This window comes from Megalops cyprinoides, chromosome 16 (genome assembly GCF_013368585.1).
Source record: "Megalops cyprinoides isolate fMegCyp1 chromosome 16, fMegCyp1.pri, whole genome shotgun sequence".
In the NCBI taxonomy this organism is placed as follows: Eukaryota; Metazoa; Chordata; class Actinopteri; order Elopiformes; family Megalopidae; genus Megalops; species Megalops cyprinoides.
The window spans coordinates 20,598,418-20,611,356 of record NC_050598.1 but is presented as its reverse complement, the minus strand read 5'-3'; the positions used below and the strand labels follow the sequence as shown (position 1 = coordinate 20,611,356).

Sequence of the window (12,939 nt, the reverse complement as noted above, 5' to 3'; positions counted from 1 at the left end):
AGAAGCCCTGTTACAGCCCTGTAACTGTATTGAATTGCTCACCACAGTCACCCCTCTGCATTATCCTCAGCACCTAGACTGCAGGTAGTTGAGAGAGAATAGGGATTAACAGGATTGTTTTAAATGGTCATGTGGGTTCCTAATCTGGTATCCAATTACATACTGTATTGGGCTTATTGAATCTGAACACTGCTGGTCAACTTGTTTCATTAAAAATCCTAAGCAGGAGCTAGTTGCGGTTGTGCAGTGGGAAATTTAACTATGCTCTGGCAAGGGATACAATGTTGTCAGTGCTGAGTGTAGATATTCATGCCAATGCAAAATAAGAGAAGTTTTGTGTTAATAGCAATATATAGTACCAGTTTCTAAGAATATGGATAACGGAATGCAATATTTCTCAGCAAGGAAAATAATAGAGTAAGATTATTTTCACTGAGTTATGCAAATAATTACCCTGCACCTCTGTGCATTAGAACTGGATTTTCTGGCTCTCATGTATCACCAGAGCATAAAATATCACATAATCTTAGAGGAAACATGATCATCGGGACAAACAACAAATTCTGCTGTAAATTGAATTTATTAAATATGTTTTGAACTATTCTCTCATCAATTTATGTATTAACTAGGAGATCTTAGGGAGGGTGCCAAAACGGCCAGCCCAGTTTCACTGTTAAAAGCATGCGTCCTTATTTTTAGTGTGAGAAATTTGTGCCCCTGCAACATTTAGACTTCTTGTGTCTTATTTATTTTTCTCAGGGAAGCTGGTTAGGTTATTACTGTACTGTATCTTACGTACAAATAAAAAAAAGATAAGATTGTTTACCCTCTGACAGAACACACTTGCTGATTTTTTTCTTTGTGTTATACAAATCCCTTGCCCCAGGTTAACTGTAAAATAATATTGATGTATCAGTTAGTAATATGGATACAGTGACAGTAAATGGCAATTCATACTGGACACTGTCTGCCATTCTTGAAAACCTATTTTATGTATGTAGAACTCATCAAACAGATTCTGACTTTTATTCAATGTAAACATTTCACAGTACTCATCTGTAAATGTTATATAAGGCAATGGAGCCTCTAGTACAATGTGTTCCTAAAAAAGATTTGTATACTCTGCCACACACATTTTTACAACACAGAGTATGGAAGTTAAAAAAGTGACCATAAAATGTCATTAGACTATTTTTTAATAAAGTTAATTTCTGCCCCTCACTACACCCTCACACACTCAAAGAAAAAGGTCATAATGTCTACAAAGCATAGTGTTTGCTGTGACTGACTTCAAGAAGTATTAATGGTGGCATCACCTGTGACATTTGGCCAGACAGCACATATTCACTTTGGATTGATACTTAAAAAATCTGGTTTTAATCGAAATAAACATGGAAGACACTGATATCTGGGATTTGTACACACCCTGCATGAATGAAAATATTTTATAGTGCATGTTAATGTTGTCCATTTTTAACTCCATCTGGCTGTTCCAGGGGGATTAATTTATGAGGTCTACGCTATAGTCACCTGCATCCCTACATTCTTGGTGGGACAGGAGGTTCAGGCTAGAGCAGAGTGGTGATTGGCTCACACGAACATTTGACACCACATATCTGAAATACTGGCAAGGAGTATAGGTCATGTAGTCCTATGTGCTGGTATGGGTGCAGTGGTGCTAACAAGCTGGCTGAACACGCCATTGTCAGAATCAAGTAATAATTTAAATTGAGAATATAATAATTGTATTATTTAATATTAATATTTATTTAGATTTAGTTATATAATATGTAAAGACATGTATGCTGAAGAATTGTGAATCATTTCCTCAAAAAACTTACTACTGCCTCGTATCGAGTATGACTGCAGAGCAGAAATGTACTTATCTTTTAAGATAACTTTTTCTTCTTTTTATTAAATGTGTATCTTACCAAAAAAACATTAAAGCCATTCATATTTCATAATGACCGCTAACTGCACCAAGATATAGGCCGGGGAAATTCTACACGATTGGAAAAAAAGGGACAAAGTATATCACATTTCCTACAGTGCTGCCGTCACATCACGTGATAGTGGTGTTTCCGTGTTGGCTTCAGCTGTCACTAATTGCATGTGACCTGAGAGGAATCGGCAACGATGAAACTGAAGTGAAAGAAACTGTCCAATGACGGTACATCTAACAAGAAGTTAAACATTAAAGCGGAGTGACACAAAGGTGGCGGTAAGTTACTATCCACTATCCAGCTGACATGTTGGTATGAATTTTTAAATGTAGTTTAAGGTTTAAGAGTACCCGCAATACTTGGTGGTAAGGGCAAGCAGGAACCAAGTTGTACACGTTGCAAGTCGTGAAACGGTGACTCGCTAGCAAATCACCAGTAGCTTTTGGGGCATTTATTAGTAGAGTTGTTCATGTGTTGCCGATTTATCAACCATCACTACAACTAATTAGCTAGCGTATTTTACATACAGTGTCAAACAGCTCGTCCGGCATGATTTTTAGATTGTGATTACCTAGAAAATGAGGTTAAATGAATCACATGTAAGGTGGTTTCGGTTAGTTTGCCAGGTCTTGTCATTCTAAAGTTTAGTTTGGCTGAATTACAAGCTGGTTACGACAGAAAACTACTGACGAGAGCATCTGCTGCAACTGATGTTGGCAGCACCACGTTTTAAAGTCTTTAAAGATAAACTCTATACTTGTTAGGATCAATATAAAACAACTTCTAAGTTATTCCAAGTTATGATTCTGCGTGTGGAAAATTAGCATGAACAGCCAAAAGACCGACTGAAAAACCCCTCTGTCCTAGAATACAAATGCCAGGTTGTTTCGAGTGGTTTTGGGCTGAACAACTTGCTGTCCTCCTAGACCTACGACGTTTATTCAGAAATAAGCAACTCCGTGCTTAAAGTGGGGCTTTATGTGCCGTTCGCTCATTACAATTCTGAGATGTTGGTCTGTTGGTCGGATAACGGCAGATTACATTTCAGAGAAATTACACGACACACAGCCTACGTTGTAGGCTACATATACACGCAATTTAGGCTTGCAGTAGTCGAACATGTACGATTCGTTTCGGACATTCGCAGGCAGTATTGTATCCACATATACCTTTTCTAATACGATCTAAAATATTCACAAAAAACTACAAGTCGGCCAAATGATAACTTCATGTTTTATCCCCGAAAGCATGGTGATAAAGTGTACTCAAACCGTGTTGTCAATAATATAGTGTAGCCTAATTAGGTTTATATGGAAGTATATAAGTTGACGCTCAATGATAATATAAATTTGCCAGGCGGATTTTACGGCATCAGCTGGTTGAAGTTGGCGCAGCCCCCTGACCTAATTAGTCAATGTAAATAGCTAGCTATGTAGCCAGTGTATTAGAACATGTCCATTCTTTCATGAAGGGACAAAGATTGGTCATAAACACTTCAAACCAAGAAACCTATGTGGGCAGACATTGTGATTCATATCATTAAAAAGCCTAGGTGTTTGCATGACTTTGTTTCTGATTGTATTGTTATGTCCACTAGTTCATTTTTATTAAATACATGTTTTGTTCTGCCAACAGGACACAAATCACATGGACACTTTAATAAATGCACAACATTCTTTGTTATGTGTGTAATCCTTTCTCAGACCCTCATTGTTTCATATGGATGTGAAAAGTGGTCCCCTTTATCATGGGGTGAAAACAAGGGAATTCCCACGAAGAACAGAGGAAAGGACATTGTGTGGTTGAATGTAGCAGTCAGCCCTATTTCTTAATACATATTTCTTAAGATACTTATGAATTTGGTAAACAAATATTGGGGCATTATTTACACTGAGGTCACTACTTAAGTATGTGTCAGTGTTATCTGACTGAGGATTTCACCATTTTAGCAATTGTGGAATATGTGAAGACTAACATGATAAGCTGATCAAGTTTGGCCTTTGGTTTAGGATGATGTCTTCTTATTGATCCCTTTGACTTTGGTGAAAAAAGAATTATGGAAATCATTGCTATAATCTCAGGCTAAGACATAAATCTCTAGAGTGTGGGCCAAAGCCCAAATCTGAAATGTAATTACTGTTGAATGCATAAAAGTTAAACATAAAGTAAGCTTATTTGTAAGATTAGTTTTAACCAGACAAGTGAAGGAGTGAAGGAGTATTTCTGTCCATTTCTTTTACAAACACAGTTGTCTGTAAAGAACACCTTCCTTTTCCACCAAAACATCAAGAGATGAAATGGCATTTTGGTCAAAAGTAAAAATGAACACAATCAAAGGATCTATGTGTAGTCTTTAAATTGAACCAATTGGGCTGTGCTACCTGAAAATATCAAGAAAAACAGCCATTTTGATCCATTTGCATTGACAACATAGATGCTGCCAATTACATAGAGACCACCTGAAAGGCTATTGGCAGATCCCTTTATCAGAGTGATCTGATGTCAGGGAAATTTCAGTCTGTGACACAATGTGGAGCTGTCCTGGGTACTGATTAAATTAGTTTTGAATAGTGTAAATCTTGATTTGCTGATCAAAGAACAACAGTGATGCATCAAATTATATAATAGCATATTTTATTGAAAATGAACAGCCTACTCGCTAAAATACCCATAAATAATTGAAATATTTACATCTGAATAATTCAGTTACTTATGGTAGTGCCAGTTTTTGTAAATTGTATTTACACATGCACACACATACTCATATAGAATTATTGGCTTTACTAATAAGTACTCTATGTGTTAAACATTGATTGTAGATTTCTGTCATCTTCATCCAAGGATTTTGGCTCCTAATAGACCAAGTACTTATACAAAACATAGATATTCATGTCAGGTATCTAACAATACTACATGTTATATCATCAAATATCATGCTGTGTAGCCACATCATTAAAAACACCCTTCAATTTACATCAAATGAATTGTTCTCAGTACAGAGATGTCTTTGACTTTGCTCTGTAAAAATAAATCATACCTTTGGACTATAACACTAGTAAGGCGGACAAAACTGAGTGATGATTCTTCTAACATGCCTACAGCTCAGGGAGCTTTGAAGGAGATCTGTTTTAAGATCCACTAATCCACTTTACATAACTAGGGAGATCACTGCATACAAGCAACAAAAATACTAGCCCCCTCAATATCCATAAATTAACTGTGCACTCACTTCTTTCTTTGGTGGTTTATTTAACATAAACTGTTGTTTCTCTTTCATATCAGGGGAATTTGGATTGAATGCAAAATAAGCATGTTTACAGTAAGAGCCTCAGTAATTTGGTATGCAGTACTTACAGGCTTAGCCTGATTAATTTACACAGGTTTTTAGAATGGATGCAGACATTGTGAAAACTGGAAATTACTCACTGGAAATTAATAACACTGGAATACTGGAAATAATACTGGATTATAATACAGGAAATTGTAAAAAGGCTTAATAATAGCACGTGAATTTCAATTAAAATAGAATATTCTGTATTTATAATCAGAATCAGAATAGAATCAGAATAGACTTTATTGTCATTGCACAATGGGGGTGCAATGAAAATGTGGGTGGTCTGCAACAGCAGCGCACTGAGGAACATTTATGTAAACACAGTACAAATAAGGCACGCGACAGGAGAAAAAATATACAATAAAATACAATAAATACAGTAAAATACAAATTAACAAATTTAAAAAGAAGACACATTGTAAATGAAAAGAAATATAAAGAAAAACTTGTGCGTTAATGTGGCCTTTTTAAAAACTACTTAAAGTGCACAGTGGAATTGCACAGTTGTATTGAGGTAGAGGTTTGGGGGGGGTGTAAGTGTTTGTTTGCAGTCCGTATGGCCCAGGGGAAGAAGCTATTTGTTAGTCTGGTGGTGTGGGACTTGATTGACCTGAAGCGCTGTCCGGAGGGCAACCGGTCAAACAGGTGATAGGCGGGATGTGAGGAGTCTCCTGTGATGGCCTTAATTTTACTGAGGCAGCGGGATCTGGATATGTCGTCCAGGGAGGGCAGAGGGCAGCCGATAATTTTTTGGGTGGTGTTAATAACCCTCCGCACAGCCTTCCTGTCCTCAGCTGTGGAGCCTGCGTACCACACCCCCAGAGAGTATGTTAATATGCTCTCCACAGAGGAGTGATAGAAGGCCAGCAGCAGCTTCTTGTCCAGGTTGTTCTTCCTGAGGACACGCAGGAAGTGCAGCCGCTGCTGAGCCTTCTTCACTAAGGCCTTGGTGTTGGGTGTCCAGGAGAGATCTGCAGAGATGTGGGTGCCCAGAAACCTGAAGGTGGTGACAGTTTCCACACGTTCTCCATTTATGAGGAGAGGGGCGTGGACTTGTCTGTGTTTCCTGAAGTCCATGATAAGTTCTTTTGTTTTAAGGACGTTCAGTGACAGGTTATTTTCTGAGCACCACACAGACATTTCTCTATCTCAGCCCTGTATGCCATCTCATCCCCATCGGAGATGCCCAACCATGGTGGTGTCGTCCGCAAACTTAACGATGGTGTTGGTTGGGTGGGACGGAGCGCAGTCGTGAGTGTACAGGGCGTACAGTAGGGGGCTCAGCACGCAGCCCTGAGGAGAACCAGTGCTGAGTGTGAGCGTGGAGAAGAGGTGGGGGCCAAGTCTGACAGATTGTGGGCGGTTTGTGAGAAAATGTTTGATCCAGGTGCAGGTGGGGAGGGGGATCTGCAGTTTGAACAGTTTGGTAACTAATATGTCCGGGATGATTGTGTTAAACGCTGAGCTGTAATCCACAAAGAGCATCCTCACATAGCTCTTCCGGTTCTCCAGATGACTCAGCGCTCTGTGAAGTGTTATGGCGATGGCGTCCTCTGTAGATCAGTTCGCTCTATAAGCGAACTGGTGGGGGTCGAAGGAGGGAGGGAGGCAGTCTCTGATGTGCTGAGAGACTAGCCTCTCAAAACACTTCATGACTACAGACGTGAGGGCTATGGGTCTGTAGTCACTGAGACTGTCTATGGCAGGTCTTTTGGGAATGGGGATGATGGTGGTGGCCTTCAGACATGAAGGGACGGTGGCATGCGTCAGGGAGAGGTTGAACAGCTTGGTGAGGATCCCTGCCGGCTGGTCTGCGCATGCCTTGACCACAGTCCCCGGGATGCCGTCAGGTCCAGCAGCTTTCCCGGGGTTCACTGCTCTCAGTGTACTTCTCACCTCATGCTCCTGGAGAGAGAGGGGGGTGGGTGCTGGAGTTGTGGGGTGGCAGTGAGTGCAGGTGTCTAAGGTGTTTACTTCAGAAAATAAAAATAAAATAAACAGTATCCCAGCTCATGTTACATTGAGGCCACCTAAGTTGTTGCTTATGTTGCCAAGAGGATCAAATTAAAGATGAAAGTATTGAATAGGCCAGGTACAAAGTCAAATATGAAGAAAAAATGGGACAGCACATTACCCAGGAAACACCGGTGACAACATCCAGACCATATTTTGGCTGAGTCATAAATCTTTCAGACACAGCTAATAATCAGACTGCTATATTAATCTCCTCCATCGAAGCCTGTGCTGTGAATCAATGGCAGTCAGTCAGCTGTGAAGGATATCCTGGTACTTTGCCCCAGAAAGTAAAGAGGAAGAGCCTCCCAACATTCCTTCGGTTAGGTACTGAGCCTTCTGTTTTTATAGACTGTATGTATATGGCTGGTGCTACGACTAGGAAAAGAGACGGTAGGAAAGATATATAATGGAGTGAAAGACAAGAGTGCAAATAAGGCAGAATGTGTGGGTTTGCAGGAGGGGAAGTGGGCTCAGTGTGTCTGAGAGGTGGCAGCTGCACTATTTCACTGATCACCTACTGGGGAAATGCCCTTTAGCCTTATTCAGAGAGAATGCTAACCATCTGGTTCCTCAGCCTGAAATATTCAGCAAGTACTTTGTCTATGTAATGGGTGTGTGTGAATCATATTATCACTTAATTGGCAAAAGTAGTCACGTTGGGGGTAAGGCTAATATTTGGGTGTATTCCCAAATGTTACACACCAGTTTTCCTCAAAATATCCATTTATTCTGCACTCATTTATTATATTTGAACATTGGGTGCTTTGTCATTTTAGATACTTTAGAGAAAAGTCTGCTGAGTCATTCTTTAGTATCCCATTAATGATTTGACACATTATTTATGATTACTAAGCAAAGATTGACTTAGTTGGTGTTAAAGCAAATTTAGGCCTATATATTTTCTTTTACATTCATATACGATGAAAGGTCTAGCAGTTTCAACATGCTCTAGGATTTAAATATGAATATTTTAAATATCACATTTTTTGTGTGGGTGTTTGTACTGAGAGCCTATGCTTTGTGTTTTGATAAGATTCTGTGACATCTCTATGCTAGTATTCTAGGGCCAGACAGTGGCTGGGATGGGGTAGCATGGGGTATTACTAATAATATCCAATTTTTTTTCTTATTAATAAAAACTAAAAAAGGAATGATGATAAGAAACCTAATCATTTGCAAACCTTAATTCACTAATAAAATTGACTGCAATGTTAATTATTAGTTATCAATAATACTTTTCAATTATTCCATCCTCTAATTCATAAAACATAAAAATATATAGATGCCACCTGTAGACTTATTATTGGCAAACCTTAAGGTACTAATCAAACTGATAATTCTCTGTATGTTTGCAGCTAGCACTGCTCTTCAAAGCCTACACATCAGCTACACTCACGCTTTATGTATGGTGCCTGCAAATGACACACCAGTGTGCCAGCTTTGAAGTTTTTTACTTAAATGAAACAAAAAGGGAACTCAAAGATCCTAGTGATGTTACCTGTCATCTTTGTAAGTGGAATATATCTGCAAAGGTTAAAACGGTCCATGTAGAGTTTTCAGGAATGGGACTGAGACCAGAAATTCTTAATTGACAGTACAAGCTTCTAGGCAGGAAGCACTTTCCCAAGACCATTTCAGAGCTGTATAATGAAGTGTGAAGTTCAGACTTTACTCAGGGGAGTGAATTTTTTGGTTTTGACTATAGACATGACTACAGACTACAGATAGATGACTCAGGCAGTGTGACTGCAGACAATGTGAAGTACTACAGTGACACCATATATGTCATTAACAGGCACTTTATTGACACCAAATGGCCACTGGAGCATAACGGGCATGGCCAAACATTTTGTGTTTGTTGGCTTATTGGTGCAGGCTTACAGCTGGCAGAAAATGTGGGACCTGCAGAAAGCAAAAGTCCAAACTGGTCTCATGCAGCATCCTCTGATTGCTGTGGACTGTTGTTTCTTTTTATTATAATTATAAATATTCATTTGTATAGTGCTTTACTTTTGGCTGCAGTCCTCAATTTTCTCAAAGAGTGCTGATGAAAAGTGAAAATTATTGTATAATGTAGGTGATAAACCAACATTGTTAACAAACGAGAAGTTACGTTTTTTTTTTTCTGAGAATTGTAGATGTGAGTGTAACATTGGTGATGGACATTATCATTGTCCGTCGGCACAACCGTATTCCGTTCTGCAAAAATCCATAATCTGCTACTCCCAGCATAAAAATGTTTCCATCATTTTACCGTAATACTCTAGGAGATTACATTTTTCTGTAAGTGTGTGGCAGGATGAGGGAGCAACAATTTTTGGGAGTTAAGGTCAGTTAAATTCACATTTAATCATTTTCTACATCTTGACCTGACTGCATCAGACAGACCGATGCTGCCAACATGAGACAGGTACATTTTAACCTATAAATATCAAGGACATTGTGTGACTAGAGCAAGGTGTTCTTGAGGTCAACTATGCCTCTTTTTTCAGGGAGTTGTCGGGAGTCAGTAAGATGGCTGAAGCGGACCACCAAGCTTCAGCTGAAGCTGAGCCCGGTCCATACGTGCCTTTTGTTTTGGAGGAATGGGAAAAGGAGGAGGAAGACTGGAAAGAGGTGGTGAAGCGGAAGCTCAGGAGGCAGTGCACGTGCAGCCCTGGCCGAGTGAAGGCCTTACTGCTAGGCTTCTTTCCCATCATCAACTGGCTCCCCCGCTACCGTCCGAAAGAATGGCTGCTGGGTGATACTATGTCCGGGCTGATTGTGGGCATCTTGCTTGTGCCCCAGTCCATTGCCTACTCGCTTCTCGCGGGCCAGGACCCCATCTACGGCCTCTACACCTCCTTCTTCTCCAGCATCATCTACACGCTGCTGGGAACCTCCCGACACATCTCCGTGGGTATCTTCGGGGTCCTGTGTCTGCTGGTGGGCCAGGTGGTGGACAGGGAGCTCAGCCTGGCCGGCTACCTCACTGACGCCAACCAGACCGCCCTGGCCGATGCAGGGAACGCGACCGCAGGGCCGGTCTGTGACCGTAGCTGCTATGCCATCGTGGTGGGAGCCACGGTCACCTTCACGGCAGGGGTCTACCAGGTAAGTCTGGTAGGAGCTGGCATAGGCTGTGTTAGTTATTTTTATTATTAGTTTTGATGTCTTTACTATTATTCTAAAATGTGGAAAGTAATACAAATAAAGGATAAAAGTTGTGTCCCAACTTTTCATTGGTACTGTAAATACTGCAGAGATAGGAAATGTGTGGCTTGTGTGATAATACAGATGTGGTTTTACCCGTCTTTCCCTGTGGCTTTAGGTACTGATGGGGCTCTTCCAGGTGGGCTTTGTTGCTGTGTACCTGTCAGATTCTCTCCTGAGTGGCTTTGCTACAGGGGCCTCCCTCACCATTCTCACCTCCCAGGTCAAGTACCTGCTGGGTATCAAAATACCCCGGGCCCAGGGGCTGGGTTCCCTAATCAAGACATGGGTCAGTCTCTTCAGGAACATTAGCCAGACCAATGTGTGTGACCTGCTTACCAGTCTGCTCTGCCTGCTGGTTCTGGTGCCTTCCAAGGAACTCAACAACCGCTTCAAGGCCAAGCTGAAGGCTCCCATCCCATTTGAGCTCTTTGTAGTTATTGTCGCCACGCTGGCCTCCCACTATGGCCAATTTCATGAGCGCTTCGGCTCAGATGTGTCTGGCACCATTCCCACTGGATTCCTGCCCCCCCAGCTCCCTGACTGGTCCCTTATCCCAAATGTTGCTTTGGACGCCCTATCAATTGCCATCGTGGGCTTCGCCATCACCATCTCCCTGTCTGAGATGTTTGCCAAGAAGCACGGTTATATGGTGGACCCCAACCAGGAGATGTATGCCATTGGCTTCTGCAATATCCTGCCGTCTTTCTTCCGCTGTTTTTCCACCAGTGCTGCACTCACCAAGACGCTGGTCAAAGAGTCAACTGGCTGCCACACACAGGTGTCCGGATTGGTGACTGCGCTGGTTCTACTCCTGGTCATGCTTGTCATTGCCCCCCTCTTCTACTCCTTGCAAAAGTAAGTCAACAAAACTTTGACTTGGTTGCCATTTTATTTTTTTTGTGCTTCTGAATGCTAAAAGCTTAACATAAATGTACATGCTTCTAGGTGTGTGCTGGCTGTCATCATTGTGGTCAACCTTCGGGGGGCGTTGCAGAAGTTTTCAGATGTGCCTCGCATGTGGCGGGTGAACCGTGTGGATGCTGTCATCTGGCTGGTGACCATGGCAACCTCTGCTTTGGTGAACACAGAGCTGGGCCTTCTGATGGGGGTCCTGGTGTCGGCACTCTGTGTCCTGGGTCGTACTCAGCGGGCCCCTGCTCTACAGCTGGGCCAGGCAGGACACCTGGACTTATATTTGGACATAGCCACCTACAGAGGTCTCAGTACTCAGCCTGGGATCGTTGTCTTCCGCTATGAAGCGCCCATCTACTATGCCAACCAGGGGCTCTTTAAAAAGGCCCTCTACCGCCGTGTGGGCCTGGATCCAATCAAGGAGAAGGCCTGCCGCAGGAAACAGGAGAAGCAGAAGAGGAAACCGCAAGCAGATCTGGTGGCTGATGAAGCAGCCACCCGAAGCAAGGGCACAGAGGTGTCCACCAATGTCTTCCTGCCCCAGGGGAGCAGCTTTCACACCCTGGTGATAGACTGTGGCCCTGTCCTGTTCCTGGACACTGCTGGGGTTGGGGCAATGAAGGAAGTGTATAAGGATTACAAGGCATTGGGGGTGCGGGTGCTGCTGGCTCGGTGCAATACCTCAGTGCTGGACTCACTTCAGAGAGGTGGCTATTTGGAACACAAGGGTGGCGACAGCGAGATGGTGTTTTTCACCATCAGTGATGCCATCAGTTATGCCCGGAGTCTACCCTCTCACAATGGGGACTGTGACACGATTTGCTGAAGAAAAAAAATACACAAATGTATGAAAATATATATTTGTAGAGTTTTTGATCGATCAGTTACAAGTGCCCATATTTATAGGTCTATGCACACTTTCTTCCAAAAGTGGTCTGCTACTCTAGTGTCTCAGTTAACAGGGATTTTTGAACTGAATGTTAAAATGTAGTGTGAGAGTTTGAGCTGACACGTCCAGGAGACATCCTGGCTTCAGTAACACTGGAGAAGCTGTTTCACAGCAGCATCCTCAGCAATACCTTCACAGACCAAAGAACTGTTGTATCATGGCATTAATGACAGTTTGGAGTCAGGCAGCTTTATTTAATAACAGTTGAGTCAGACTCTTTTATATTATCATTTTTCTCTTTAATGCTCATCTCATAGTCTCTATAAAGACAATCTTTGTGAATTATCCTGATGTGCAACCAATGTACATTGTTTTGCTCACCAGAGGAACGTTACTGAAAGTGAGATGTTGACCTCATTGCTGTTGTGAATGTAAGCAGAAAAGTTATCACAAAAAATCAGGAAACTTATATTTATGTAGATTTAGATTGTAATTTTATAAGCCAAAAGGGATTTTGTAGCCTTTGTGGCTGTTATATCTACTTTATTTATACACTCCTTGCCATTGAAACACTCTGCTTTGTTATCTCATCCAAAGAATGAATTATGTGCCTTTTATACTCAGCTTCAATATGAAGGCAGATGAGTTGA

The 12,939-nt window shown here is 41.6% G+C and overlaps 1 protein-coding gene across 1 annotated transcript; it reads left to right on the top strand.

Moving 5' to 3' along the window:
* Positions 1-2,136: 2,136 nt before the first annotated feature.
* Positions 2,137-12,226, top strand: slc26a2 (solute carrier family 26 member 2). Its single transcript, XM_036548072.1, has 4 exons — positions 2,137-2,221; positions 9,786-10,386; positions 10,604-11,343; positions 11,434-12,226. The coding sequence occupies exons 2-4, from the start codon at positions 9,808-9,810 to the stop codon at positions 12,224-12,226; spliced, it is 2,112 nt and encodes a 703-aa protein (XP_036403965.1). The 5' UTR covers positions 2,137-2,221; positions 9,786-9,807.
* The last annotated feature ends 713 nt before the right edge of the window (positions 12,227-12,939 follow it).

Bases quoted from the DNA above. Each gene is read 5' to 3' on its own strand.
- slc26a2 (XM_036548072.1), top strand. From the start codon at position 9,808: ATGGCTGAAGCGGACCACCAAGCTTCAGCTGAAGCTGAGCCCGGTCCA. The intron at 10,387-10,603 runs GTAAGTCTGGTA...CTGTGGCTTTAG, and splicing joins TCACGGCAGGGGTCTACCAG to GTACTGATGGGGCTCTTCCA. The intron at 11,344-11,433 runs GTAAGTCAACAA...ACATGCTTCTAG, and splicing joins CTCTTCTACTCCTTGCAAAA to GTGTGTGCTGGCTGTCATCA.